Source organism: Raphanus sativus, chromosome 3 (genome assembly GCF_000801105.2).
Source record: "Raphanus sativus cultivar WK10039 chromosome 3, ASM80110v3, whole genome shotgun sequence".
Taxonomy (NCBI): Eukaryota; Viridiplantae; Streptophyta; class Magnoliopsida; order Brassicales; family Brassicaceae; genus Raphanus; species Raphanus sativus.
The window spans coordinates 5,379,605-5,405,229 of NC_079513.1; the positions used below are offsets into that span (position 1 = coordinate 5,379,605).

Consider the following 25,625-nt stretch of genomic DNA (forward strand, 5'->3'; position numbering starts at 1 on the left):
AAGTCCTTCCTAAATATTTTACTTACTACTAGGGTTGAGCCCGGGCTACGCTTGGGTTTTTTGATTAATTTTTAAACTTAATTATATATTTTGTATGTATATTTTAGCATACATATATTAGAAGTTATTATTAAAATATAAGTTGCTAGACAGTTTTAAAATTATTTAAGATTATTCTTTTTGTTTTGTCCTACAAAACTAACTTTAATATTTTTGTTATTAAAATATATATACAGGGTGATGAGCAATGTTTAACAGAATATAACTTTTGATATACAGAATAAAACTTTTAACAGAAAATTAATTATATTTTAGTTAGATTGGTTGGATTGTAGAAATGTTTCAATTCACTTATAATTTCTTATAACTTTTGTTTCGAATTAGTTTTTAAGTAATTTAATAGATTCCTCTCCCCGTTAAATCAACAATCCTATTTTTTGTGTTCATTGTTTTACTATTTTCTTTCCTGTTAAATCAGCAGTCCTATTTTTGGTGTTCATTGTTTTGCTATTTTATTTCAACCAACTGTTTAAAAGTAATAATGTTTTTTCTACAGCTAAAAAACTTAAACTATATCGATAAAAATTACAAAAAAAAAAAAATTACAAACTAAATTCTTACAACAATATTTATGGGTTATAACTCAACTAATCCGACCCATGATCTAAATATTATTTTAACCAAAATAAATACACTGTATTGTCATTGTAAGTTCTACTTTAACTTTGATAAGAAGTACAATGCATTTTAATAAGGATTCTGCAATGTAAAATATAAGTAATTAATATTCAGAAATTCGTAGACTAAAAGATCAATTATTTACGATAAACTTTGTTGTAGTCAATTTCTCCTCATTAACATTGTAAGTGCAAATTGATGGAGTTTAGGTAAAAGTACTCATGCAAGTGTGTACTTGAAGAAAGTACAATTCATAATTTTACCAATCAGACTAAGCTTAGAGTCTCAATCTACAAAGGTCTGTAGTTTATAGTAACACTAGCTGATACGTCAAGTTCAGGCTATCTACAAACACATGTATTGTTGTGTGTAATAAAATCACAACCCTGACTACTTTTAATAAGTTGTGTGAATAATTGGACTGAAAAGTCTGTGGTTATTCTTGCAAGTACACAGACTCGTCTGACTGTGCGCGAACAATTTCGTTTCCCATTTCTTCAACTAGGTAGTGCATCTCAACAATATTTTTATTTAGTGATGTTATTATACGTATGAGGGACTTGTCAACTAGAGTTTCTAGACCTATATCAACATTCTCACTATCTGCAAGGACCAACTTAATGTTCTTGATTTCATCACCTTTAAAGAAACATGCAATGTGACGAAATAAAGCTTGATGTTCTTTCCTCTCTAATCCATCGTAGCTAACTCGTAATGCTTTTTCTATTTTTCCATCATCTGACTGTGCGCGAACAGTCAGACGATGGAAAAATAGATAAGGAATCGAAACAAAACAACAAACAAATTGAAGAGAACAACAAACAAATTAGAGTTACTCAAGGAACTCTTCAATATGGCGGCTATGAGGAAGGATTATATCTCTTAGGGATTTTGATGGTTATAAAAACCATCAAAATCCACGTGAGTGAGTTTGTTTATGTTTGGTGCAGGCCAGCCACGTGAGTGAGCTTGATAAACGTTACCACACGCACTAAAAAGAAAACAACATTAAACAGTATAATTCACACTCTAGGAACGAGATAAATCGAAAGCAATTCCAAATTTGGATAAGCAACAAGACAAAACTACTAACTTTGTGTCGATGGCTTCGGACAGAACAGTTTTCTCGACTTCCACAACAGCATCACCATTACTGGTACCGGGAGAGATCTGGGGTGGTGGTCTTCGAAGCCACTGTTGTTGCTGTTGGTATCGATGCGGCTGCTGCTGCTGCTGTGACGTGGCTTGCTGAAACTGTTGTTGGTGATTCTGATGGGCGTAACCGCCGCCGCTGTTTGAACCGAAATCGATGCTGTACAAGGGGTAGACTGATTTTGATGGTGGGATTAGGAGAAGTCTTCATGCTGAGCTTGAACTAGATGGTTGAAGAGTAAAAGAGGTGTAATATGTTATAGCTGGACCCGGTGAAGGGATGCCTACGTACCCCAAAAGGGGATCAAGCCAATCGTAGTTCTACAACGAAAGGTCACAAATGCTTAGAAGAAAGCATGTGATGTGGTGTTTCTCTCTAAAAAGTGAGAAGAAAGGCAAGAGATCAATGAGAAGATCTTTTCTAAGGAGGAGGTGCCTCCTTATTTATAGAAGGACAAGGTCCAGGGTTTCCTAATAACCTCTTTTTAAATGGGCTGAGCTCATTATCTTATAAGCTTTGTTGGGGATAAAACCCATGTCCAACAGTTAGCCCCCCCAGTTCGTTGAGAGAGATGAAGTTGATCTCTACAAATTTTACGAAGAGGTTTATAAGACAATGGACTCAGCGCTTTTACATTTAACGATCCAAGCGAGTTTACTTTGAACTTGTGCCTAGTAGAAGACAAGTTTAAATAAACTCGTGCTTAGGAGTCGTAGCTCGGCGAGTAACTCGTGCCTAGTGGAAGGCAAGTTTACCGTGCTTCGGCGTATAACTAGTGCCTTGTAAAAGGCGAGTTTATCAAACCCATGCCTAAGAACTATAGCTCGGCGAGTAAGCCATGCCTAGTAAAGAAAGAGTTTACTAAACTCGTGCTCGATGAAAGGAAAGTTGTCGGTAACTCGTGTCTAGAAAAAGGTGAGTTGAATGAAACTTATGTCTAGCAGAAGACAAGTTTATTCAACTCGTACCTAGTAAAAGACGAGTTTACGACTAACTCGTGCCTAGTAAAAAGCAAGTTTGTACACCCATTTCTAAAAAAGGTAAGCTGTACTCGTGCCTTAGCGTAAGTAGCTTGGCAAAAGTCCATATTCAATGAGGATCAGAGAGACAAAATCATACCAGAACTTTGCCTCTGTTACCTGGAAATGTGATGAGCTCTCAGCGAGAAACTGCGCCATGAGCCGACCAAAAGCCTCCACTTGTGCACATACCCTCACCTGAAATTGTGATCGACAAAGAGTTGCAAAGGGAAGCGAGATGAATCTTCTTCTCCACGTCCGAGTAACCGCAAGACTCTCAACCTTGTGGTCGTGTAACCGCGGTGCCGAGTAACTGATAAAGACCAAGCCGAGTGACTGCGAGAGATCGAGCCGTGCCGAGTAACCGCGAGAGATCGAGCCGTGCCGAGTAACCGCAAGAGAGCGAACCGTACTGAGTAGCCGTGAGAGAGCGAACGGTGTCGAATAACCGCGAGGGAGCGAAACGTGCTGAGTAACCGCGAGAGAACGAACCGTGTCGAGTAATCGCGAGAGAGCGAACGGTGTCGAATAACTGCGAGAGAGCGAACGGTGACGAGTAACCGCGAGAGAGCGAACCGTGCCGAGTAACCACGAGAGAATGAACCGTGTCGAGTAATCGCGAGAGAGCGAACGGTGTCGAATAACCGCGAGAGAGCGAACGGTGACGAGTAACCGCGAGAGAGTGAACCGTGCCGAGAACCGCGAGAGAACGAACCGTGTCGAGTAAATCGCGAGAGAGCAAACGGTGTCGAATAACTGCGAGAGAGCGAACGGTGACGAGTAACCGCGAGAGAGCGAACCGTGCCGAGTAACCGCGAGAGAACGAACCGTGTCGAGTAATCACGAGAGAGCGAACGGTGACGAGTTCAATCTTCTTCGAAGATACTTCTCCATGCCCCACGGTGGACGCCAACTGTTTGAACCAGATAATGATGCATCCGGATGATCGAGAGAAGACGGCCTTCATCACTGACCGCGGCATCTATTTCTACAAGGTAATGCCCTTTGGTCTCAAGAATGCCGGTGCGACAAGTTTATTTTATACTATATTGTTTCAAGGCTGCGTGGAGTATGTTGGGGTCGCTAAGAAAGGGGCTTTAATTCTGGATGTTTCTACGTGGTGGAACTCCACATATCGCATGCTGTCTAGGGCTTTTCACTACAAAGAAGCATTCAAGAATCTTGCAGAGATCGAGACAAGTTACCAGAGCTTACCTACAGATTTGGAGTGGTTAAGAGCTAAACTCATTTCTGGTTTGTTACAGCCGTTTGATCAGATGACAAACCTTATTTCCGGCTCTTCTTACCCTACAGCGAATCTGTACTTCATGGAAGTATGGAAAATTCAAACTTGGTTGACAGCAAACGAGTTCCATGAAGATGGATTGATCGCTGATATGGTGGCTTCCATGAGGTTAAAGTTTGTTAAGTACTGGGAAGATTATAGCGACATTCTGGCAATTGCAGCAGTGTTAGATCCTAGGATGAAGTTCAAGGTCTTGGAGTACTGCTACCACTCTCTAGATCCAGGAACTTGTAAGTGCAAAATTGATTACATACGCAAAAAGTTGGTGAAGCTGTATGGAGTTTACAAGAAGAATAGTACTAGTGCACATTGTTCACAAGAAGCAGATGCAGATGCTCCACCAGCTGGCTATGGTGTAAGTCTTTTGAAACTGAAACTGAAACAAACTGACTTCCTGTCAAAGTCGTGTATTTAATCTCTTGATTTTTTTGAAACGATAGAAATATATACAGTGTATTTAATCTCTTGATTTTTTTTGGCCAGGGCTTCTATGCATTCTTTTCTCAACAAGCAGGAGCAGAGAAATCTGCTCTTGATATATATTTGAGTGAACCTGTTCTTGACATGGTGGCAAATATGAAGTTAAATGTCATCGAGTATTGGAGGGACAACGCAAACCGTTTTAAGGAGCTGTCTCTAATGGCCTGCGATATCCTGTGCATACCTATAAAAACAGTGTCGTCTGAGTCGTCCTTTAGTGCCGGAAGTAAAGTTCTCAGCAAGTACAGGAGCAGGCTTCTCCCATCAAATGTTCAAGCACTTATCTGTACTAGGAACTGGCTTAGAGTTTTTGAAGTGATACGTGAGTAACTTCTTTCTCTTGTTTATTGAAATTTGATATGTGAAACTACTGAGTAACTTCTCTGTTTTGTAGGTGGGGTCGATTTGGATGAGGAAGATGAAGATGCCTTGGATAAGGAAGCAGAAGAAGGTGTAAACAAGAGGATCCGACTCAACTAAAGGTATGCTTGTTTGGTCTCTGTTTATTATGTTCTTTTGTCTGAACCAGACTCTGATCTTAGGAACTGTTCTGATCTTTGTTTTGCTCGGATGATCACTTATTTAACTTGGTTTATTGGTCTGTGTATCTTGAAGTTTATAAACGGATGATCACTTATTTAACTTATAACTTGCGGCTGCTATGATCACTTATAGTTTCTGGTTCATTTTGCTCGCTTGGTATGTGCATTTCATTATGTTTGTTGTATCATTAGAAGAAACTGAATGGCCTTCTTAGTATGTTTGTATGAAACAGGAAATAGAAGAAGCCAAGAAGATGAATAAGAAAAGAGAAGACTGAAGTTTCATTATCTTAGATAATTGCTTATTTTATGCTTTTGGATGATCTATGTGTAATACTGTATCTATGTCACTATGTGTAATACTTATCTATGTTTAAGCTTTTACATTATGTATGATACTTCTCACAAAACATGATCAAATATGTTAAAAATGAAATTTTAGATGTTTAACACTGATTGTGTATTTGGGCTTTCGCGGATGGCCCATTTGGAATTGGGCAATTAGGTTTGGACAATTTGGACTTGGAACAATTTGGACTTCAAAAAAAATGTCCAGTTGGCTACTTTATCCACTTGGACAAGCCCACTGGAAATGGACAGCCCATTTGACATCCCTATAAGTAATTGGCATTGATGTATTTATATTTAAATTATAATCAAAACTTATAAATAATATAAATTTTAAATAGTATTTGTAAATGAATAAATACGCATGCAATCTATATTGTACACCAGCTCACACACCTCTTGAACAAAATCATCAACTTACTAAAGCAAAGGGACCGACATTTGCAGATCAAGTATAGACGGCTTGTTGGTAGGCTAATTTACCTTCTGGATACTCAGGCAGAGTTGTGTTACTCAGTTCATATTTTTTCGCAAATTATATATGAAGCATCCAAAAGAAGCTCATTTGCTTGCTTCTCTCAGTGTTGTGCAATTTCTGGATGGAACACAAGGTTAAGGAGTCTTGCTCCAGTCCTACCCTGATCTCACACTTTCTGTCTACTGTGATGCTGATTTGTTATTTTTTCCTCTTACCTGAAGATCACTCAGCGCATTCGTGGTTATGCTTGGTGGATCACCCATTGCATGGGAGACTAAGAAGCATTGGATCACATTCATATACCGAAGCAGATTACAGGTATATGGCGACTGACTTGCAAGAGACTAAATGGATTCGTAAGCTTTTGAAAGAACTGGGTCTTGAACAGTTTACTCCTGCTCAATTTTTCTGTGATAGTAAAGATGTGATTCAGCTGCAAACCTGATATTTCATGAAAGAACAAAACTTACTGAGAATGATTGTCACTCAGTGAAGAACATATACGTACAAACTCGCAGTAGATATATTGACTAAAGCATTTGTACTAGTTCCATTTCAAAAGTTAGTATCTAAATTAGGTATTCAAGATTCTCATGCTTCAACTTGAGGGAGAAATGGAGATATTAACATATATCTAGTTATATATTTCCTTATACATAATAAATATTGTTTTCTTATACGACAAAGCAAGGAAATATGTTACACCGCTTTGTCTTTGTATAACTACCAGATCATATGATTTTAATAAGATTAAAATTCAGTTGAATATCAAAACCTACAGTACGGGTCTGACTGGTAATGGCTGTAATTTAAAAAATTTTGCTGTAAAAAAAATCTGTAAACTTTTTGTTTTGGCTTTAGGTTTCATTGCTTTAGATTTTTAGAAAGTCCTAAAAATTGTTTGGGATATTTGTCGCTGCAGAACACTTGTACATCTGTAAGTTGTTTATTTAAAGCTGTAAGTTATTTCAAGAGTTGTGTTTTAAATAAAAAACTTAAAGTTTGAATGCTCTGAATTTAGTGCTCTATAAATAAATAGGGTTGTGGATAACACATGCATCAACTACCAATCACACCCTATATGTGCTTTCAAAGTTTTCAATGCATCCATCTTCATTCATTTGATTAAAAGCTAAGGCTATATGTGTTCTTAATTTATTTTTTATCCTGAGATTTCTTTGAAGAAATCAGGAGATTATCATATCTATTCTACTAAAGTTGAAGTACAAAACAATAGGTATCTATTTTAAAGTGAGTTTATTATATAAGTGGGGTGTCAAAAAAAAAAGTGAGTTTTTACATATTTTCATTGCATTTTTAATTAATTCTTGCCACTTTTCTTTCTGAATAATTTGACGTGATTTATTATATAAGTGCAAAATATAATTTAGTTATTTTGAAGTGTTTTAATATATCTTGTACATCAATTTTTTCACTCTTTTTAAATCTCCTATACATTATTTGAGAAGTTATTTTGTCACATGTCCTCTCTACAATAATATGACATGGTTAGTAAAATTGATGACATGGCTTATAGCTTAATATGACATGGAAAATTATATTTAATGTTAATTTGTATTTTTGGTAAATTTTTTAAAATATGGTAATATCTTATATATTACATTTAATGTCGATTTACATTTTGGATCTTTTTAGAATATGTCAATAACTCATAAATCATCACTAAAATAAATATATTCAAATATGACATTACAAATTTCGAAAATATCATTTAATTATATATTTTTAAATTATAAAATTTTATTATTAAAATTTTCAAAAATGTACACAACTTTTTTACAAAATTATAAAATTTTAATCGTAAAACAATTAGTTTCTTATATATCTACAAATTTTATATATATTATTTAAACTTTAATTTTTTATAATTATGCAACCTTTACAAATTTATTTAATATATGTAATTAAAATAAATAGATAAAAAATCTATATAAGATTATAATTTTAAATACATACATGCATATTCTTAAATATAAATTAAAACAAACAAAATTATTTTTGTCTTAATTTTATGTTTAATTAAATCAAATTTATATTAAAACATTGATAAGAAAAAGAAAATTTACAATATTAATAAAATCTTTTATTTTTAAATATGATTTATATTTATTCGTTAAAAATATTTTAAATTATTTTACTGCACATGGTGCAAGAAAACAAACAAATAGTATTTCATTAATTATTATTACTATAATATTTTAACAATATTTCTTTACATATTATTATATTAATCATAATAATTGGACATATTTAAATGAAATTACTCTATTTGTGATAAGAATTCAAAATGTTTAACAACAAGTTTTTTATTTGTTTATAGAATCAATTAGATACAGACATTTGGGTACTCATTTAGGTACGAGTTATTTCGTTTGGGTATCAATTTCTGGGTTTTGAAATTAAGCTTCATTCGCATAGTACAAAATTTTTGGTGGGTTTCGTGTTAGATCCTCTCAAATCCAGATGAATTCGGTTTTGATGTATAGAAATCTAAAAATATCCAAAAACTAATATATCTGAAATATATTTAGATATTATATAAAATAATCATGTTAATTGTTTCTGTTCGGGTATTTTAACCTAAAAATAACCTAACACAAAAACTAAATAAAAAGTATTCATATTATCCAACTTGATTCAGATTTGATTCTCATGTATAAAACATCTAATCTATTAATTTAGGGTCCTAATTTTTATCTACTATTAATAAGTCCTAGTAAAACCACAAAAAGAATTAGTTAATATGATATATTTGATTATTTACATTGATAAGAAAACAACTATAAATTTGATTTTATTTTTTTAATTATAAAAAATCTGCTGAGAAAGAATCAAACAAAATAATACTTAAATATTTAAATATTTTTATAAAATAATATATTAATTAATTTCCTAATTAGTAATATAAAATTGTTACAATGTTAAGTAAAATTTTATTTTAAAAAACAAAATTAGTACTATTTTTTTTAAATTAATTTTTTTTATTATATAAAAGAAGTTCTATATGAATTAAATATGACAAAATATATTAAATAGGTAAATTAACAAATTTATTTTTAGATTGTTTCATTTAAATAAATTATCAATCATCATTAAAATAAGTTAAAATTTGTAACTATATAATATTTTATACAAAAATTAATAACATAGGTTAAACTTTTATATCTACAACTATATATCATCTATTTATTTATTTTGAAACTCTCAACAGTATATTGTTTAAAATGTTTAAGTACAAAAATATAATAGTATATAATAACATTTAGTCCATATACTACTTTAAAATATGTTATTAGAAAACTATGAAATTTTAATAATGCATTTAAAATATTAATGACAAATCAAATTTTAATTATGTATTTTTTAATTATAATGATATCAGAGAAAAAACCAGAAAATATTACCAAAATTTCAAATATTTTTTTATAAAATAGTTTATTAATGTAGTAACAAAAATAAATTCAAAATCATGTAATCTTCCAAACTCAAAAATAGTAGTGTATTTTTCTATTTTTGACAAAATATAAACTTTAGAAAATAACTTTTCAAACTCAAAATGATAATATTTCAAATTTTACAAAAGATAAAATCATAGATAATAAAAAATAACTTTTTGAAATGCACCACGAAAAAAACAAACTATATATGGTGTAAAAATTAAAGCAAACTAATATTTTGAAATCTTAACTAAAAATAAAAATAAAACTTAATATGATTAAAAATATTCTATATCAGTAAAATATACTAAAATAATATGATAGATGCTACTATGTATAAAATTTACTAAAATAATAGGTCTATATTATTTAAACAAAATATTTTTTTACTTATAAGTCTCGTTAAATACTAAAATAATATATGTTAAATTATATTTTTTAAACACAACATGTAAATATAAACTATCTTAAACATATTTCTTTTCTGTAATATAAATAAATAAATTTTAAAAGTGCATCATAGCAAATTGTATAAATTAAATAAAAATATATTTTAAAAATTTTATCTATTTGATTATTTCATATTTTTATTTTATTATATCTAACTCAAAACTATATTAGTAAGTAATAAATATTAATAACAGAGTAAAAAGTATTAAACAAATCACTATATATTAAAAATGCCGAATAATAATATATAACAATAATATTATCGAGCTACAAATATATAATACTAAAATCAAAATTATATATTTAAAATATTTTTAATAATATCAAATACATTTATAAAATGGAAAATATATGCACGGATGTACGAATTAAAATCTAGTACAAGTATTAAAATATATAACACTAATCATGGAAAACAAAATATCAATTTATAAAAAGATAAAAATTAACATCTGCATTGGTGTGCGAGCAAATCTCTAATTTGGTTTAAAGAAAAGACATATAGTAAACATCTAGAAAAGGAAAATAACAGAAAGCTGATGAAGGATCATATGGTGTCATGAGTCCATGACCCTTCCCTTATTGAATCACAGACACAAAACAAACAATATCAAACGGTTATGATCAAATTCATGGCGTTTAAGCAGAGTCATATTTGAACCATGATCCCGAACAGTATGTACTAGTAGTATGCTGAGTTATTCTTGGGTTCACCCCTAGAGTGAATCTAGAGGTTCACCCAACCAATAGGAATCACTCATTTCACAATTGATATCTTTTTAAAATGGAAACAAAATATTGTCAAGTTATATTATGTTTTTAAAATAAATAAAATGAAAACAAATAAAAATAATAGTAGTTAAAAAATGATTTAAAAATATATTTTTAACATCATCGAAAAAAATAAACTCTTAACCCTAAATCATAAACCCTAAACCCTAAATCATAAACCCTAAACCGTTAAGTATACGCTAAACCCTTGGGTATACGCTAAACTCTTGTATAATCTTAAACTCTAAACCCTAAACTCTAATATATGCAAAAAAATTAGATATTTTAATGCCATCATCGAAATACTAAACCCTAAACTCTAAACCCTAAACCCTTAGGTAAATCATAAATACTTGGATAATCCTAAATTTTAACTAAAAAAACAAAACACTAAAACAATAAATCTTAAAAATACTAAAACCTTAATCTTAATCCCTAAACTCTTTTTAGGATTAAGGATTTGGTATTTTTAAGATTTAGTGTTTAATGTTTTTAGTTTAGAGTTTAGAGTTTAATGTTTAGTGTTTTGACGACGGAATTAAAATATTTAAAAAAAAATTTTGTTGCATATATTACTATTTTTGTTTATTTTAACATTTTTATTTTAAAAATATAATATAACTTGATAATATTTATTTCCTTTTTTAAAAGATATCAATTGTGAAATGGGTGATTCCTATTGGTTGGGTGAACCTTTAGGTTCACTCTAGGGGTGAACCTAAGAATAAGTCTAGTATGTTAGTATATGGGGATTCATTTTGTATGGTGTAGGGTCCACACGATCCATTTTTTGTCCAATCAGATTTGTTCGGATTGGACCAATTGTATCTAAAACTAAAACTGCAGATTATGATTGATGTGCTTTCATATATGAAATTGATCTTATTTATGATCAATGATGCAGCGCTCTAAAATTTAAAGCTATGGCCCTGCATGCGTTCTTAATTTGGTGATTCATTTCTAGAAAACAAGCCGACTCTCCTAATTGCTTATGTGGATAAGCACATACGCAACCGCATCGATTGAGTAAGGGGAAGAATTAATGCTACATTCCTCAAGCCATGAGTATATGGTTTGCTTCCCGATCGATAGATGGATTTCATGGAGGAATTTAAATTCTTCAAGTAGTTGTCTTTCACAAAACAAAGTCACACAAGTTGTAAGAAAGATTTTTTTATCTGAATATAAACTAGACTCTGACCAGCTCTTTCAAATGACGGGTATATTTATCAATACGTCATGGACTCACGTGCATGTTTTAGTATAATAGACTCAGAAAATAAAACAAGCCATTTATTCATTAAAAAGGAAACATAATAAACATAGAGAAATTGTGTTCAAAAGAAAAAACAAACAAACATATAGGAAAGGAAACGGAAAGCAAATGAAGGATCGTACACATCACGAACCTTCCCTTATTGAATCACACACAACGCAAACATACTGAAGAAAAAAGAATAAAAAAAAAGCCTTGATGAACAAAATTTGTTGCTGCAAGGACTGTAAAGATCAACTTAAGCAAACAGCCTTCGAAAGATACGAGCCCTGACAATACAAATTGTATTTGTATTGAATACTACCAACTATTGAAGTCCATTTGTTATCTAACTTCTAAGCTTTTAAATGTGTCCCAGAAACAGTTATTTGTTCTAAGAAAGGCCACACTATCTCTACAAGCTCTGTGTAGAAGTGACCCAGCTGAAACACTATTAACATGAGCTTCAAGCCTTCAAGGAGCAAGACAATTTCTAATTCCTCAAGAGTTGTTTCTCTAACATAAAGTATGTTGTTGTGAGCAATTAAAACACATCTGATATAAGCATGATGAACAAAAACATCAAGGACATGAACCAAAACTTCCACGTAACAAAGAGGATCAACTATGCATCTGAAGCTGTGGAGCAGAGAGTGCACAACACATGAGCTAACAGAGGATTAAGTGATGAATGACTGCTTCGTCTTCGCCGATGTGAATTGGGCCGCAAAAGCATATAACAAAGTGGCAAAATGGCCCAAATTATTTTATGTAATTTGGTTATTCATGGATTATTACATACTGGAAAGAAAAGTTTATGGTATACAAGGAAGTGGCAAAAAAAAAAAAGAAGAAGTGGCAAAAGGGCCACGAAGAATGTCTATGATCTAATTATTAATCTTTTAATAACATAAAATATTCAGAAATTTACTAGCTATATGCCAATATCTATCAATCAGTAACAAATTAATAAATAAAATGAATAAAAATTAATAGATAATATTAATATGCAAAGAAGTAAGAAGAAAATAAAACATCAAGGATTATAAAATGGCAAAATAAAGAAGAAAGAAAAAAAATATTATTATTTCAATATATACGTGAATAAGTTCAAAATCAAGTTGGGTCTATTTATTTTGCTACCATAATGTTTTTTGAACTAAGTAATAAACAATAAATCTATAAAAATTTAAAAAATAAATAATTAATTATACTTTTACAAATATCTAAAATTTAAAATTAAACATCAACATATACATATATAATAATTTATATATTAAGGATCTTTGATATATCATGCATATATAGTATTTTTTTACAAATGGTAAAGAATACATTCTAACATCGTATTCACATATCATTCAAATCACTCAAGAAACCACAATAATGCTATTAAGAAAATATACACAAAACACATTCATACATGTTATGGCCAAACTTACAAACAAATGTTATGTCTAGCCACTTAGAAAAACATTCCTATTAGATAATTTTTTTCTATTATTTAAATTTCAAAATAGAAATATTTTGATTTTAAAGGTCCATCCTAATGTTATTGGGAAGATAGACATCATAAAAAAAATCTTACCGTAAAAAAAAACTAAATACAGAAACATAATTCGTTATAGGCTTGCTTTTTTAGGGGTACTAACAAAAAATATAAATAGAAAGAAAATCTAAAAAATTAATCTTGAAATATCTCACATGTAATTTTTATATATTTCTTCGTATGAAATCGCCAAACTATAAATTTTAGACAATTTTAAAGTATATAAAAGTAAAAATAAATTATCTTGATAACAATCACTAATCTAAACATATATAAAGGTAAATGGAAAGTAAATTTACTTATCATGTTTGAGTTTGCTAACTAATTAATTTTTTAAATAATACATAAAAAATATTATTCACCTCAACATTCGGAATGAAATATTATTCTTACTTTACCTAAGATGAGTCACATAAATCCACTCATGAGCTAAAACATATATTATACAGAAGGCTAATGTCACATTAAAAGCAACAATGTGTACCTTAAAAACTCAACCTATAAACATTTGTTTCACTGTTTTAGACATTTTCTGATTTATTAATTCTAAATTCATTCAATTGTTTTAAAAATACACATAATTTATAAATATTATTGAGCAACTATTTTTTGATTTATTAATTGGTCTAATTGACGGAAAGAGAATAAATCAAGTAGAGATGACACTATAGATCATTTATTTATAAAAAGTCCAATTTTATTAATAAAGATTGCAATTATTTAACATTCATATTGTTATTTATTATAAATAAACCAAAGATCCGATACAAATATCATAATACTTTATTTTAATGACACTAAAAATATTTAGACATTTATAGTTAAAACGGTAATATAGAATTTAGGTTGTGTATTATATTCACAACATTTAGCGTGAACCACAAGGAACAGCACAGTTACAAATTCCCTTCTCTAAATCTGCACAAAAACCACTACCCAAACCAATACGAGGAGTTGGGAATTTCTTCTTACACTCACTTCGACATAGTGCTGGAAGACAAAAACGGCCTAACTTGATTGGAGAAGGACATAGTTTTTCTTCCTTTTTCTGCGCATTTGTCGTCATTCCTGTTAGATAAAAAATTTCAATTATAAGGGAGGAAAATAATAATAATGTTTATTGAATTAATTATAAAACTTATTTATCATCAAAAAGTTCTTAGTAAACCATTTTTTAAGCATTATAAATAAAAAGACACATAGATTTTATTAGTAAATAAAAAATATTATTTGAACGAAATATTATTTTTCATTTTTTGAAGAAATATTTTGAAGAATCGTGTGCATATTAATAAAAAATTGCAGTTTTAAACACAACTGTTGTATATATAGGAAAATCATAACATATTAACTATAATATATATATATATATATATATATATATATATATATATACACATATATAATGTGATGATTCAAAATATAACATGAATTTACATTAGAAATATAATAAATCCAATTATGAAAAATGCTGGTTAAGATATTTTATGTGCATGAAAAATGTAAAGAAATAGATGATAACAATGAGAATATCTAGAATTTTTTATCACAGTATTTCTTCATCATGTATATATAAATACTATAAATTTTTAAAATAAAAATAGGAAATAAACTCTTAAAATATTTACGGGTTGATCCTTTTAAGTTTAACACAAAAATGTTTGGCTCGGTTTTTTTAATATTTTTTAGCCTGCTAGGTATTTATGAAATTACATTGAAAGATAATTTAATACTATATTTTATATAGTAAACAAAAATAATACATGGGTCTACAATATATTGAAAATAAAATTTAAAAGATCTAATTATTATAATCATTTTATTATAAAATTACTGTATGCAATATAGTAAGACAAACCTAGTGAAAGAATGATGAAGGCAATTAATAAGGTGAATAAGAGTAGAAGAGATTTCCTCATCGTAGATAACAGAAATGGATTGATAGTGGGTTAAAAATTTAGGAAATAAATGAAGTGTTTCTATTTGTACAATAGAAGAAGAAGTATTCTTACATATATATATAAAATAAAAATATCTAATTTAAGCTACTCACATTATTATGTTCCGATTTAAGCGAATTAAATTTAGAAAAATTCCAAATTCTATGCTCATGTTATATGCGAAACTTTAGACTCGTTCGTTTCCATATAGGCAAATAGAAGGATGCGTGTTTTACGCCTGAAATTATTCTTGATGTTCTCAAAAAAATGTATTGCTATTTTGAGAATTATAAATTTATTTAAAGGGACTTTCAATAAAACACTGCTTGAATATACAGTTTATTAGGTGAATATTCCATACGTAACATAATTTCTAGATTTATTACAAACTTATTTTAAGTATACAGTTTGTATGGCCATTTCATAGATATGTATAAAATTTAGAGTTATATGTATGTATAATCTATAGATTTAATGTATGTTTATATATGAAATAAGAAATATGCCTGGCAGTTTATAAAGTTGCCAAGAACACAAACCGTAATAAAACTTTTGCTTTGTTTTATTAATCTTTCTTAACTTGCTTTCTTACATTGGATCCTCTTACATTAGATCACTATATATAGGTAATAGAAAACCCTTAACTTTCTCCTATTACATGTTTATCTAGGACTTCTTAGCTTTATCCTAAATCTATTAGTTATTGATTCTTATCTTTAGAATAACTTGTCGGCTAAGCAACTGAAGCTTATCCAACATTCTCCCTTCTAAGTTTCATGTTGCTTCTGAAACTATCTTGAACTCCAATCTTCTTCTTCATGTCGTTGAACTTTAGCTTCGCCAACGCCTTTGTTAGGATGTCTGCACACTGGTCTTCTCCTCGCACAAACTCCACTTCAATCTGCTCCTTTTCAACACACTCCCGGATGAAATGAAACCTCTTCTAGATGTGCTTACTTCTTCGGTGAAACACAGGGTTCTTGGCCAAAGATATGGCTGACTTGTTGTCAACGTAGACTGTCGTTCTTCCTTCCTCCTTTCCTGTGATTTCACTTAAGAGATCTTGAAGCCAGATGGCTTGTTTAGCGGCTTCCGTAGCTGCCATGAATTCTGCTTCGCAGGATGATAAAGCCACCGTTTGCTGCTTTTGAGAACACCATGTTACAGGCGTGTCGCCATAGAAGAATATGTGTCCTGAGGTGCTTTTCCCATCATCCTCATCAGTGTTGTGACTACTGTCACTGTAACCAACAAGCCTCTGTTTCCCTCCTTTCTTGAACATCAAACTGTTGCCGACAGTTCCTTTTAAGTATCTTAGAACCTGATTTAAGGCATTGTCGTGTGACTGTCTTGGAGACTGCATATACCTACTTAAGAGTCCCACGGAGAAGGCGAGATCAGGTCTGGTGTGCATGAGATACCTGAGACATCCTATCCTCCTCCGATACAGAGTTGCATCGACTTCTACTTCATCTTCTGACTTAGATAACTTCAAACCAACTCCATTGGTATTGAGCTTGAATTCCAGTCGTCCATCATTGCTTCCTTTAGAATCCTTTTAGCATAAGCTTCTTGCTTGATCTCTATCCCATCTTTACTTTGCTTGATCTCAATACCTAAATAGTAGGTTAACTTTCCTAGATCAGACATCTCAAACTTGCTAGACATTCCTTTCTTAAAAATATAAAAATACACAAATTTCATCAAATTTAGTCAAAATATGTCATGTATATCTAAAATCTTACAAAATAACTCAAAATAAATTATTAAAAATCAGAAGAAAAAAATTGAATTTTACATTTAAAACTTCATATTACTTGAAAATGTTACAAAAATAATAACAAAGTTTGTTAACAAAAATATATTTCAATTAAATCATAAAATAAAATATAGAAAATAGAACATAACAAAACATAGTTTTGGATATTCATGTTTTTAAATCGGGTATGAATCGGTTCTTGTCGGGTCAAGTTTATTCAGTTCGGTTCTTTTCGGGTCCGGTCTATTCGGGTCGGGTTTTTTCGGATCCAGTTTATTCGGGTATGAAAGTTTTAGACCCAATAGATACTTCTAAACATTCGGGTCGGTTCGGTTCGGATATTTTCGAAACGGTTCTGGGTCGAATCTTCGGATCTAGGGTAAAATGTTCAGGCCTACTTAGAGATATACGAGTCTAATCTCCATAAAAAAGATATCTGATGCTACTAACACAGTAAGAAATAATGGAGTTGGAGAGAGAACAAAATTATGGCAATTATCATCTTTACTCCTTTAGTACGCCGACAAAAAGAAAGAGCAGTGGTCATCTAGGTAAGACGTTTTGAACAAGCTACACTCCAGCCAATAATAGTGAGCCACCACATCAATAGCCTGATACTTGTAACAGCAGTCAACAACGGTTTCTCTAGTTCAGCGCGTAGGAGAGAACACCACTTCACACGCCTCAATCATTCTGTTTTATTGACACACACAACAAAGGTGCCCCACTCCACCGTTCTCACTCATTACTCTCTTGCTTTCTCTCTTTCAAATCTCAGATCTTCCGTAACAAAAAGTTCATCCTTGTAAAACTTCGCAAGATATTGCGATGTCGAAAGCTATTATTCTGGTTGCTCTCTGCTTTTTACCGGCTCTAGTCATGTCGGCTCGTCCGAACAGGAACCCGTTTGTAGTCAGAGGACGTGTCTATTGCGATACTTGCCTGGCTGGTTTCGAAACTTCTGCCTCTACTTTCATCCCTGGTACGTAATCATCCGAGATCCATTTTTCAAGTTCAGATTCTGATCTGAACTTGAGATCCAGTATTATTAGGGTTTCTTCATTTTTTTCCAATAAAGATGAGATTTCAGATCTTTTGATCCTTAGGTGCGGTGGTTAGATTGGAGTGCAAAGACAGGAGAACAATGGAGTTAACCTACAGGCACGAGGCGAGAACCGACTCAACAGGATCATACAAGATCTTGGTTAGCGAAGACCATGAGGATCAGTTCTGTGATACCATGTTGGTTAGTAGCTCTCAGTTACGCTGCTCCAATGTCTCACCTGGTCATGACCGTGCCCGTGTGACCCTCACTCGTTTCAACGGCATTGCTTCAGACGAACGTTTCGCTAACAACTTGGGGTTCCTAAGGGATGCAGCTTCACCAGGCTGTGCAGAGATCATGAAGCAATATCAAGAAACTGAAGACTAAAAATGCTCAATCAGTATGTTTTATCCATGTTCCTGCGACATGTGGGATTTCAATTATAATCGCCAGCTTGTGTTTCGTGCATTGTATGGTTTGTTTACTTCTGAAATATTAAAAATATATATATGATGAGAAAACATAGAATGTCTCAGAAGAAAGTCTCAATAGATAAATTCATGTGACGTTACAATCATTGGATACTAACATCATGGGATAGATTCCTTCTTCTCATTCATACCATGGGGCTGTTGCTCGTCCTCAGACACATCTTCAGAGCCGAGATGAGCACTGTCAGAGGTGGCACCATCAGAGACAGATAAGAAGCTGAGTGAGTCTAGGGAAGGGGAAGCAATGTCCTTCAAGGCAGCCAACCTTTTCTTGTCGTCTTCTTTCATCCTCTCTGAGTGCTTGTCTATGTTGAAACCCGAGTCATCGTTTCCACCAAACGCTGACTCCATTTTGTCCATGTCGAAGTTCTCCTCCATGATCTGCTTGGTGTTTGGGTCATCCGAGTAAACAAACTTGACTTTGTTCCGCGTCTTCGGCTCTAAGAAAGGTCTCGCCACCTATAACCATTACGCATTAGACCAACCAAGCTTTAGTTTAAGTCAGAGTTTTGAAAACCGGACCGGACCTGTTTGTGACTCATTGAAGAAACCAAGTCCGATTCGGTTTAAAAGAAAAATCAGTGATTCGGGTCAACTTAAAAACCGGATTCTAAAAAGTTAACCTATGACTAATGTGTTTTCAAATTATTTTTAAGTAATCATGTAGGTCTTAGCTTTTACCTTCCAGAAGGGTTCAAAGAACTTGGGAGGATTATAAAGAATGGCCAAAGATAATCTCTCAGGGTAGTGTTCTTGTAATACATGAGCGGTCTCTCTTGTAGTTCTCAACGATACATTCGCCAAGCTATAGCCGTTGAAATCTATCATCCACACCATCTGTTCCTCCCCTGGTGGCAAATTCTGGATTGCGTTCTCCATACAGTAAACAAGGTATCTAATCTGTCCTTTCATCGACTTCGAATTCTGAACAACTCAACATAATGAGAACCAACGTTGACCAAGCACAAACTTTTTGATTTATATGAACAAACCTCAACACTAGGTCTCATGATAAGAACAGGTCGTCCGTGTTTGTCCACACAACTAGATCTATAAATTTTCCCTGTCTCTGCTTCATCAGCTATCTCCTCCTATCAAAATTAGCCCATTAGTCTTATGCATCCACAATAATGTTTTAGTCATAATTCAAAATATGTACCCAACAGATTTCTTCAGGTTTGTATTGAACTCTCCATTTCAAGGTTTCTTTAAGCATCTTGGCAGCTTTCTTGACATGCCAATTGCGGGCTCTTAAATACCTCAAAACTGCGTCATCCGAACAAAAACTCGAGAGTTTCTCCGGCAATGGCCCTAACAGCTTTCTCAGTTCCTCAATCTGAAGTCAAATTATAACAAACGAAGAAAGACTCACGGTTCTGATTTGTAAGATTTCTCTAAATTAGCTAAAAACAACGACCAGGTTATAAGGTTTACCTTTCCCTTCTCTTCTTCAGTAGGAACAGGTTTCACAAACCCATTACGGTTCATAATTTCTGTTATTTACTTCTTTATTCCCTACAAAAATGTTAATTGTTTTCATTAATCCAAACGTTTAGAAGATCACCACACACAGCAATAATTAAGAATCTAAAACCTAAAGTGGGTGAGCTAAAACTAATTAGCTGTCAGGAAATCCGAAATGTTCATATTAGTCTCATCGACCACAATCGTAAATGTTGGGTCGGTAAGATCTTTGTCTAAGCCCTTTTCTCAAAAAAAAAAAATCTTTGTCTACACGAGCTTAGAACATTGAACACAACGGTAACTACGAATCTAAAACCTAAGTAAGAACCCCAAGTTGGGCTAAGAAAACTTAGCGGTCGGGAATTAAAAAAAAATGTGGATGGTAATCTCACCTTCCAGGATCGTAAATGTCTGGTCAGAGAGATCTTTGTCTACACCGAAAGTACAAATCCGATTTCCAAGGAAAATAACCATTAAATCACAAAAACGGGAGCATGGAAGAGAAAAAAAAAATCAAAGTTTAAGAACTAACCTCTGAGACAGTAAGGGAATCGAAACAGAGGGAAAGGCTCAGAAGATCATCGGAGTTTAAAGTCAAACAAACAAAAAGAATGGTGCCTATGTGAAGCTAGAAAACAACGAAATGGATATTCGACTATTTATCAATAAAATCATATAAAAGTTAGGGAGATGTAAAATAACACGTGAGCGATTATAGATTACTCTGCTGTTGTATTTTGTTCCTTTTTTTTCTACCAACTCTTTTTCTTCCAAGTTAACATTTAGCTGCAATATTATGTTCCGACTGTGACACTATGTAACCATAAAATAGTAGAAAATATAATTAAACTATAAACTAATTTGAAACTTTAAATAGAAACCTCAAAATAGCTTCTTAAATTTTATTGACTATTAAAATATTAATTATCAGAATTTTTTTATTATATTGTATATATTGTATGATTTATCATTAATAATTAATAATTAACATAATCATACAAATATTATTAAAATTTTATTTTTACTGAAATTATTTATTTTCAATTTATAGGACTGCTGAAAAATTAATAAGAGTGTTATCTTATTTTTACATATTCTTTTTTTTGTTTTTTGTGATCTACATAATTATTTGTAGTTAAAAATATATTAGCTGAGAATATGCAAACGAGGTGATAAGTATATTTTTGTGACAGAGAGATAGCAAAATTAATTCTATTAAGACTTCATCCATATATCACATATATCAGGATGTTTCAATTCATTCCTATGCAACATTCACGTTGCGCCTTAAGAGATAAGTGTATTTTTGTGACAAACGCACAATATTTAAGCATTAAAATTACCGACTAAATACTCGGGAATTAAAAAGTCACATTTTGAAACTGAGATTTTTCAGTTTGGTTTTATTTTTAAAGTCATCTAAAGGTGATTTTATAAAAATAAAATACTTCAGTACAATTCAACATTAAATATTTTATATACTGGTTCTACCTAACTTGCGAATTTTATTAATTATGATTTTTTTAAAGGATTTGCATTCTTCACTTTAAATCTTGCTAGGCAGTAATCAATGCCATCCGCGGAGTGAATAATTTATTAGATTATTTATTTTACATTGTAATAAGAGATTTGTCAATATACTTTTTTCAAGGGATGAACATTCAGATATCTGTTCGGATTTAGTTGATCTATTCGGATTTTCATTTTTAGAGTTAGAAGTTTAAATATGATTCGGATATGTACAAATTTGGTTTAAATATGGATTGGATTTTGTTCGAATCATTACATATTCAGTTCAGGTTTGAGTTCGGGTATATATTTTAATTATGTATTTTTAACGAAAAATCCAAATATACTTAATCTTCAAAATCTAAAAAAAAATAATATAAAACATAAATTTAAAATAATGTAAGACTGAATACTTAAATTTACATAAAAATAGTTCAATTAAATATTTAGATGGAGAAAAATAAATATTTTCACTATTTTGAACATATTTTGTTATTTTAGATATTTTCATATTAATGAATATCTAATATATGTAAACTTTACAAAATAACTAATATATGTAAGTATATAATTGTGTTTTAGATATTTTTGATATCCAAAATATTTCAGTTTGGATTAGGTCCAAGTCTGGTTATCTGGATATTAATCTTTTAGATCTATTTGAGTACTTAATTAGTTTTAATTTATGTTTAGTGTTTCTTTCAAATAAAGTTCAGTTATGTTCTTCGGATCCAAATATTTTATTAAGACTTACTTTCTGGGCAAAACTAATATGGTTGGCTCATTTTACATACACGATTATTGGACAATACTTTAATGGCGTCGTGTCAATATTGTTAGGCATGCTACAAATTTGATATAGTATATAACAAATAACGTGTATTTTTATAAAATTATTTTGGTAAATAGAATAAAAACATGACATAATCGAGTGAAATGGGTTAGAGTTGCTGTTAGAAATAATGTGATCTGTTCACAAGGTACATAAATTTTGTTTTCAATTGATATTGAGAATTTTATTTTCTTTTAAAGATTTTTTATTTCTGATTTTTTCTACAATCTGATTATGTTTATAATTTTTGGTTTGATATGAATATTCTACATAGAAAAAACGATATTTGGCTAAACTAAAGATCTAATTTTGTATGTGTCGTTTTTTACCTAAGTTTCCTTAATTTGTAACCAATCATAATTATTTGTTGCTTTCATGTTTCGTATGCATAAACGTCAACAATTGCCAAGTTCGGCAAGATACAAAACTTTTAATTTCTAAAAATATTCTCATTCTATCATTTTAATTGATGTGAATCTCAATAATTTTGTAATTTATTTATTTCAATAATGATATTGTTTAATACTTGCTCGGAAAGAATTTGAATTTATTAATACAAAAGTTTTAAAATACAAAAACTAAAATTGAATTGAATTGTAAAGCTGACATGTGTCAATTTGTGTGTGAACACATTTATTGCAAATGTTTATCCTTTAATATAAAAAGGATATGGACCATATTTAAAAAAAATAGTTGTTCCTCACATATTTGCAATCAATATATTTAATATTCAAATATATGCGAAAATATTGTGTGCGCATATATTTCTCAGTTAATCATTGATTACATAAAATTTTGTTTAAAAATATGAAATTTTGTTTAAACTAGTCAATTGTTAAAATTTGTAAGAAATTATGTTTAAACTAGTCAATTGACTATTTCATTCTCAATTTGTTCAGTTAATTAGTAGATAATGAATAATTTTCCAGAAAAAATATTTGAATATTGATGTGAGAAAATTGCCAAATATGACTCACAACTTGATTTCAAATGCAAAAGTAAACCCAAACATGAATCAAATGCGAAAGTGACTTTAGAGAATATTGAAATTACAACATGCCCCTTGTGTAGAAACAAAAAAAAACCAAAATGCTTTTTACGTTTCTAACCCCCGTAAGTCTTCCGTCCAGACGACTAACTTGTAAGTCGTCTGGTATTGTTTTAAAAAAAAATAATTTAAAAAATTTGTAAAAAATATTTTGATAAGTGAAAAATAAAAATCATATAACTAACATATGTTTTAACAAAAGGGAATTGTTTTCGACATAGATGAGTGAAAGTAGTAAGTCATGATATTCTTTGGTTTAGGTTTTGCCAACATATGTTGTAGTATTGTATGTGTTCTTAGGGTTAGATTTTGGAAAGCATAAAAATATTTTTGAAAAATATGAAATTTACCCAAATGTGTATTTCTGTGTATAGTAATCACTAAGCAAGTTTAATTTGATTTTATAACGTGTTTAGTTAGTTAATTTTAGTCAATTTAGTTTAGGGGTTAAATTTAGGGTCTGGACGACTTACTAGTAAGTCGTCTGGTGAATATATTTACGGTAGACGACTTACTAGTAAGTCGTCTGATGTATAGTATTCCACAAACGACTTACCAGTAAGTCTTGCAAACCGGACCCCTAACCGGATATTTACCGGACATAAATAAGATGGTTTTTTTTATTCACTGTTTTGCGAAATTCAGAAAAAAATCCTAACGGCGTTTCTCTCAAACCTTAAAGGCGATTTAAAAGGCGATTTCCGTCGATTCTCTCTAATCCATTGTTCTCACCGCCGATTATATCTCCGCCGTTATCACCGACGTTCTAAGCACCGTTCTCACCGCCGCTTCCTCTATTTCAGATTTGAGAGGAAACCCTAACGCCGCTTCCTCTATTTCAGATTTGAGAGGAAACCCTAACGCCGTTTCTCCCTAAACCCTAACACCGTTTCTCTGTAAACCTAGCGCCGTTTCGTGTCTCCTTCTCTCCGCCGGTTCTCTGTAAACCCTAGCGCTGAGACTCCCAGAGGCGTCTCGTCGAACTCCGCCGCCTGTAAGTTATTGAGAACATAAAACGTTGTCTCTATCTATAGTCGTTCTGACCGCGCTTCTTAAATTTTCGTCTATTTTGGCAGATCTATAACCGCTGTGTCGAAGGCGACTATATCTTCTCTGAATTTCCAGGTGGGCTTTGAACTGTTCTATTGGATGTCTTGGAAGACTTTGCGGAAGACTTAAATATAAGCCAGACGACTTAATACAAGTCGTCTGGAAAGTCTTCCAGCTGGAAGAATCGACTTAATATAAGTCGTCTGGAAAGTCTTCCAAACTTATAACTTGAACTTCAATACTGGATGGTTGTCTGTTTGAGATGGTTGTTGTCTTTGATTGTTTTTGTCTTTAATTGTGTCTGTCTTTGATTGTTTTGCAGACAAAAACATGGATATTCCAAAACTCCCCCGGAGGAAATATACATTAGGGAAAGAGCCCAACCCAATTAAGAGCATTTCGTATCACACGGATTGTACGACGTTGCATCCTGCTTTAGAGGATGCTCTTGATCATCGAGAATATGAAGCGCTGAAGGAGTCGAAGTTGGGAGTTTTCATCAAGTTCCAAGAGCTGGGATTTGGTTGGGCTTCAAGGCTGGTTCACTTCATGCTCGGTTTCCAGCTTGACATAAAGAAGAAGTATGAGCTGTGGTGTCTCGTTGGTCCAGAACCGCTGAGGTTTTCACTGATAGAGTTTGAAAAGCTCACTGGTCTAAACTGTGAGTACATCGAGGACCTTGAGAGTCCGTACTGTCCTGTTACGCCGGCGATGTCTGCTTTCTGGGCGAAGTTGGGAGTTAATTTCAATGCTGGGCCATCTATTGACCAGATAATAGCAGCACTCAAGAGATGCAAAGAGTGGTCTTGGGATGATCGCAAGCGGGTCGCGTACCTTGCCATCTTCGCTGGATACATTGAAGGGAAAAAGGTCACAACCTCTACACGGGCCTAGTCTGGCGAGGCTAGTGATGGATTTAGAACGGTTTGAGAATTATCCATGGGGGAGAGTCGCTTTTTAAAGGTGCCGTGATTGAGTCTCTGAAGGCCAAAAATATCAC

The 25,625-nt window shown here is 31.9% G+C and overlaps 4 protein-coding genes across 5 annotated transcripts; 2 read left to right on the forward strand and 2 right to left on the reverse strand.

The window, feature by feature from the left end:
* Window positions 1–3,848: 3,848 nt before the first annotated feature.
* On the forward strand, window positions 3,849–5,116 carry LOC108846034 (zinc finger BED domain-containing protein RICESLEEPER 3-like). Its single transcript, XM_057006222.1, has 3 exons — window positions 3,849–4,511; window positions 4,640–4,958; window positions 5,031–5,116. The coding sequence occupies exons 1-3, from the start codon at window positions 3,849–3,851 to the stop codon at window positions 5,114–5,116; spliced, it is 1,068 nt and encodes a 355-aa protein (XP_056862202.1).
* Window positions 5,117–16,175: 11,059 nt separating this feature from the next.
* LOC130509912 (secreted RxLR effector protein 161-like) lies at window positions 16,176–16,790 on the reverse strand. The gene is made up of 2 exons (XM_057006223.1): window positions 16,401–16,790; window positions 16,176–16,334 (listed from the first exon to the last, which is right to left on the reverse strand). Exons 1-2 carry the CDS (start codon window positions 16,788–16,790, stop codon window positions 16,176–16,178), a joined length of 549 nt encoding a protein of 182 aa, XP_056862203.1.
* A 1,080-nt stretch (window positions 16,791–17,870) lies between these two features.
* LOC130494509 (pollen-specific protein C13-like) lies at window positions 17,871–18,808 on the forward strand. The gene is made up of 2 exons (XM_057006167.1): window positions 17,871–18,168; window positions 18,293–18,808. Exons 1-2 carry the CDS (start codon window positions 18,015–18,017, stop codon window positions 18,616–18,618), a joined length of 480 nt encoding a protein of 159 aa, XP_056862147.1. The 5' UTR covers window positions 17,871–18,014; the 3' UTR covers window positions 18,619–18,808.
* Window positions 18,725–20,855, reverse strand: LOC108847644 (uncharacterized). Of its 2 annotated transcripts, XM_018620941.2 has the most exons (7): window positions 20,719–20,855; window positions 20,579–20,617; window positions 20,157–20,237; window positions 19,882–20,058; window positions 19,715–19,813; window positions 19,404–19,646; window positions 18,725–19,181 (listed from the first exon to the last, which is right to left on the reverse strand). In XM_018620941.2, the coding sequence occupies exons 3-7, from the start codon at window positions 20,208–20,210 to the stop codon at window positions 18,822–18,824; spliced, it is 933 nt and encodes a 310-aa protein (XP_018476443.1). In that variant the 5' UTR covers window positions 20,211–20,237; window positions 20,579–20,617; window positions 20,719–20,855; the 3' UTR covers window positions 18,725–18,821. The 2 variants fall into 2 exon arrangements, with proteins under 2 accessions (XP_018476443.1, XP_018476444.1); XM_018620942.2 differs by lacking the exon at window positions 20,579–20,617 and having other exon boundaries at window positions 20,719–20,851.
* Window positions 20,856–25,625: the final 4,770 nt, after the last annotated feature.

Excerpts from the sequence above, each read along its gene's own strand:
- LOC130494509 (XM_057006167.1), top strand. The coding sequence starts at position 18,015 with ATGTCGAAAGCTATTATTCTGGTTGCTCTCTGCTTTTTACCGGCTCTA. Across the intron at positions 18,169-18,292 it reads TGCCTCTACTTTCATCCCTG|GTGCGGTGGTTAGATTGGAG; the intron begins GTACGTAATCAT and ends TTTGATCCTTAG.
- LOC108846034 (XM_057006222.1), top strand. The coding sequence starts at position 3,849 with ATGCCCTTTGGTCTCAAGAATGCCGGTGCGACAAGTTTATTTTATACT. Across the intron at positions 4,512-4,639 it reads CTCCACCAGCTGGCTATGGT|GGCTTCTATGCATTCTTTTC; the intron begins GTAAGTCTTTTG and ends TTTTTTGGCCAG. Across the intron at positions 4,959-5,030 it reads TAGAGTTTTTGAAGTGATAC|GTGGGGTCGATTTGGATGAG; the intron begins GTGAGTAACTTC and ends TCTGTTTTGTAG.
- LOC108847644 (XM_018620941.2), bottom strand. The coding sequence starts at position 20,210 with ATGAACCGTAATGGGTTTGTGAAACCTGTTCCTACTGAAGAAGAGAAG. Across the intron at positions 20,059-20,156 it reads CTGAAGAAGAGAAGGGAAAG|ATTGAGGAACTGAGAAAGCT; the intron begins GTAAACCTTATA and ends ATTTGACTTCAG. Across the intron at positions 19,182-19,403 it reads TCTTTGAACCCTTCTGGAAG|GTGGCGAGACCTTTCTTAGA; the intron begins GTAAAAGCTAAG and ends TAATGGTTATAG.
- LOC130509912 (XM_057006223.1), bottom strand. The coding sequence starts at position 16,790 with ATGCAGTCTCCAAGACAGTCACACGACAATGCCTTAAATCAGGTTCTA. Across the intron at positions 16,335-16,400 it reads TATCTTTGGCCAAGAACCCT|GAGCAGATTGAAGTGGAGTT; the intron begins GTGTTTCACCGA and ends TGTGTTGAAAAG.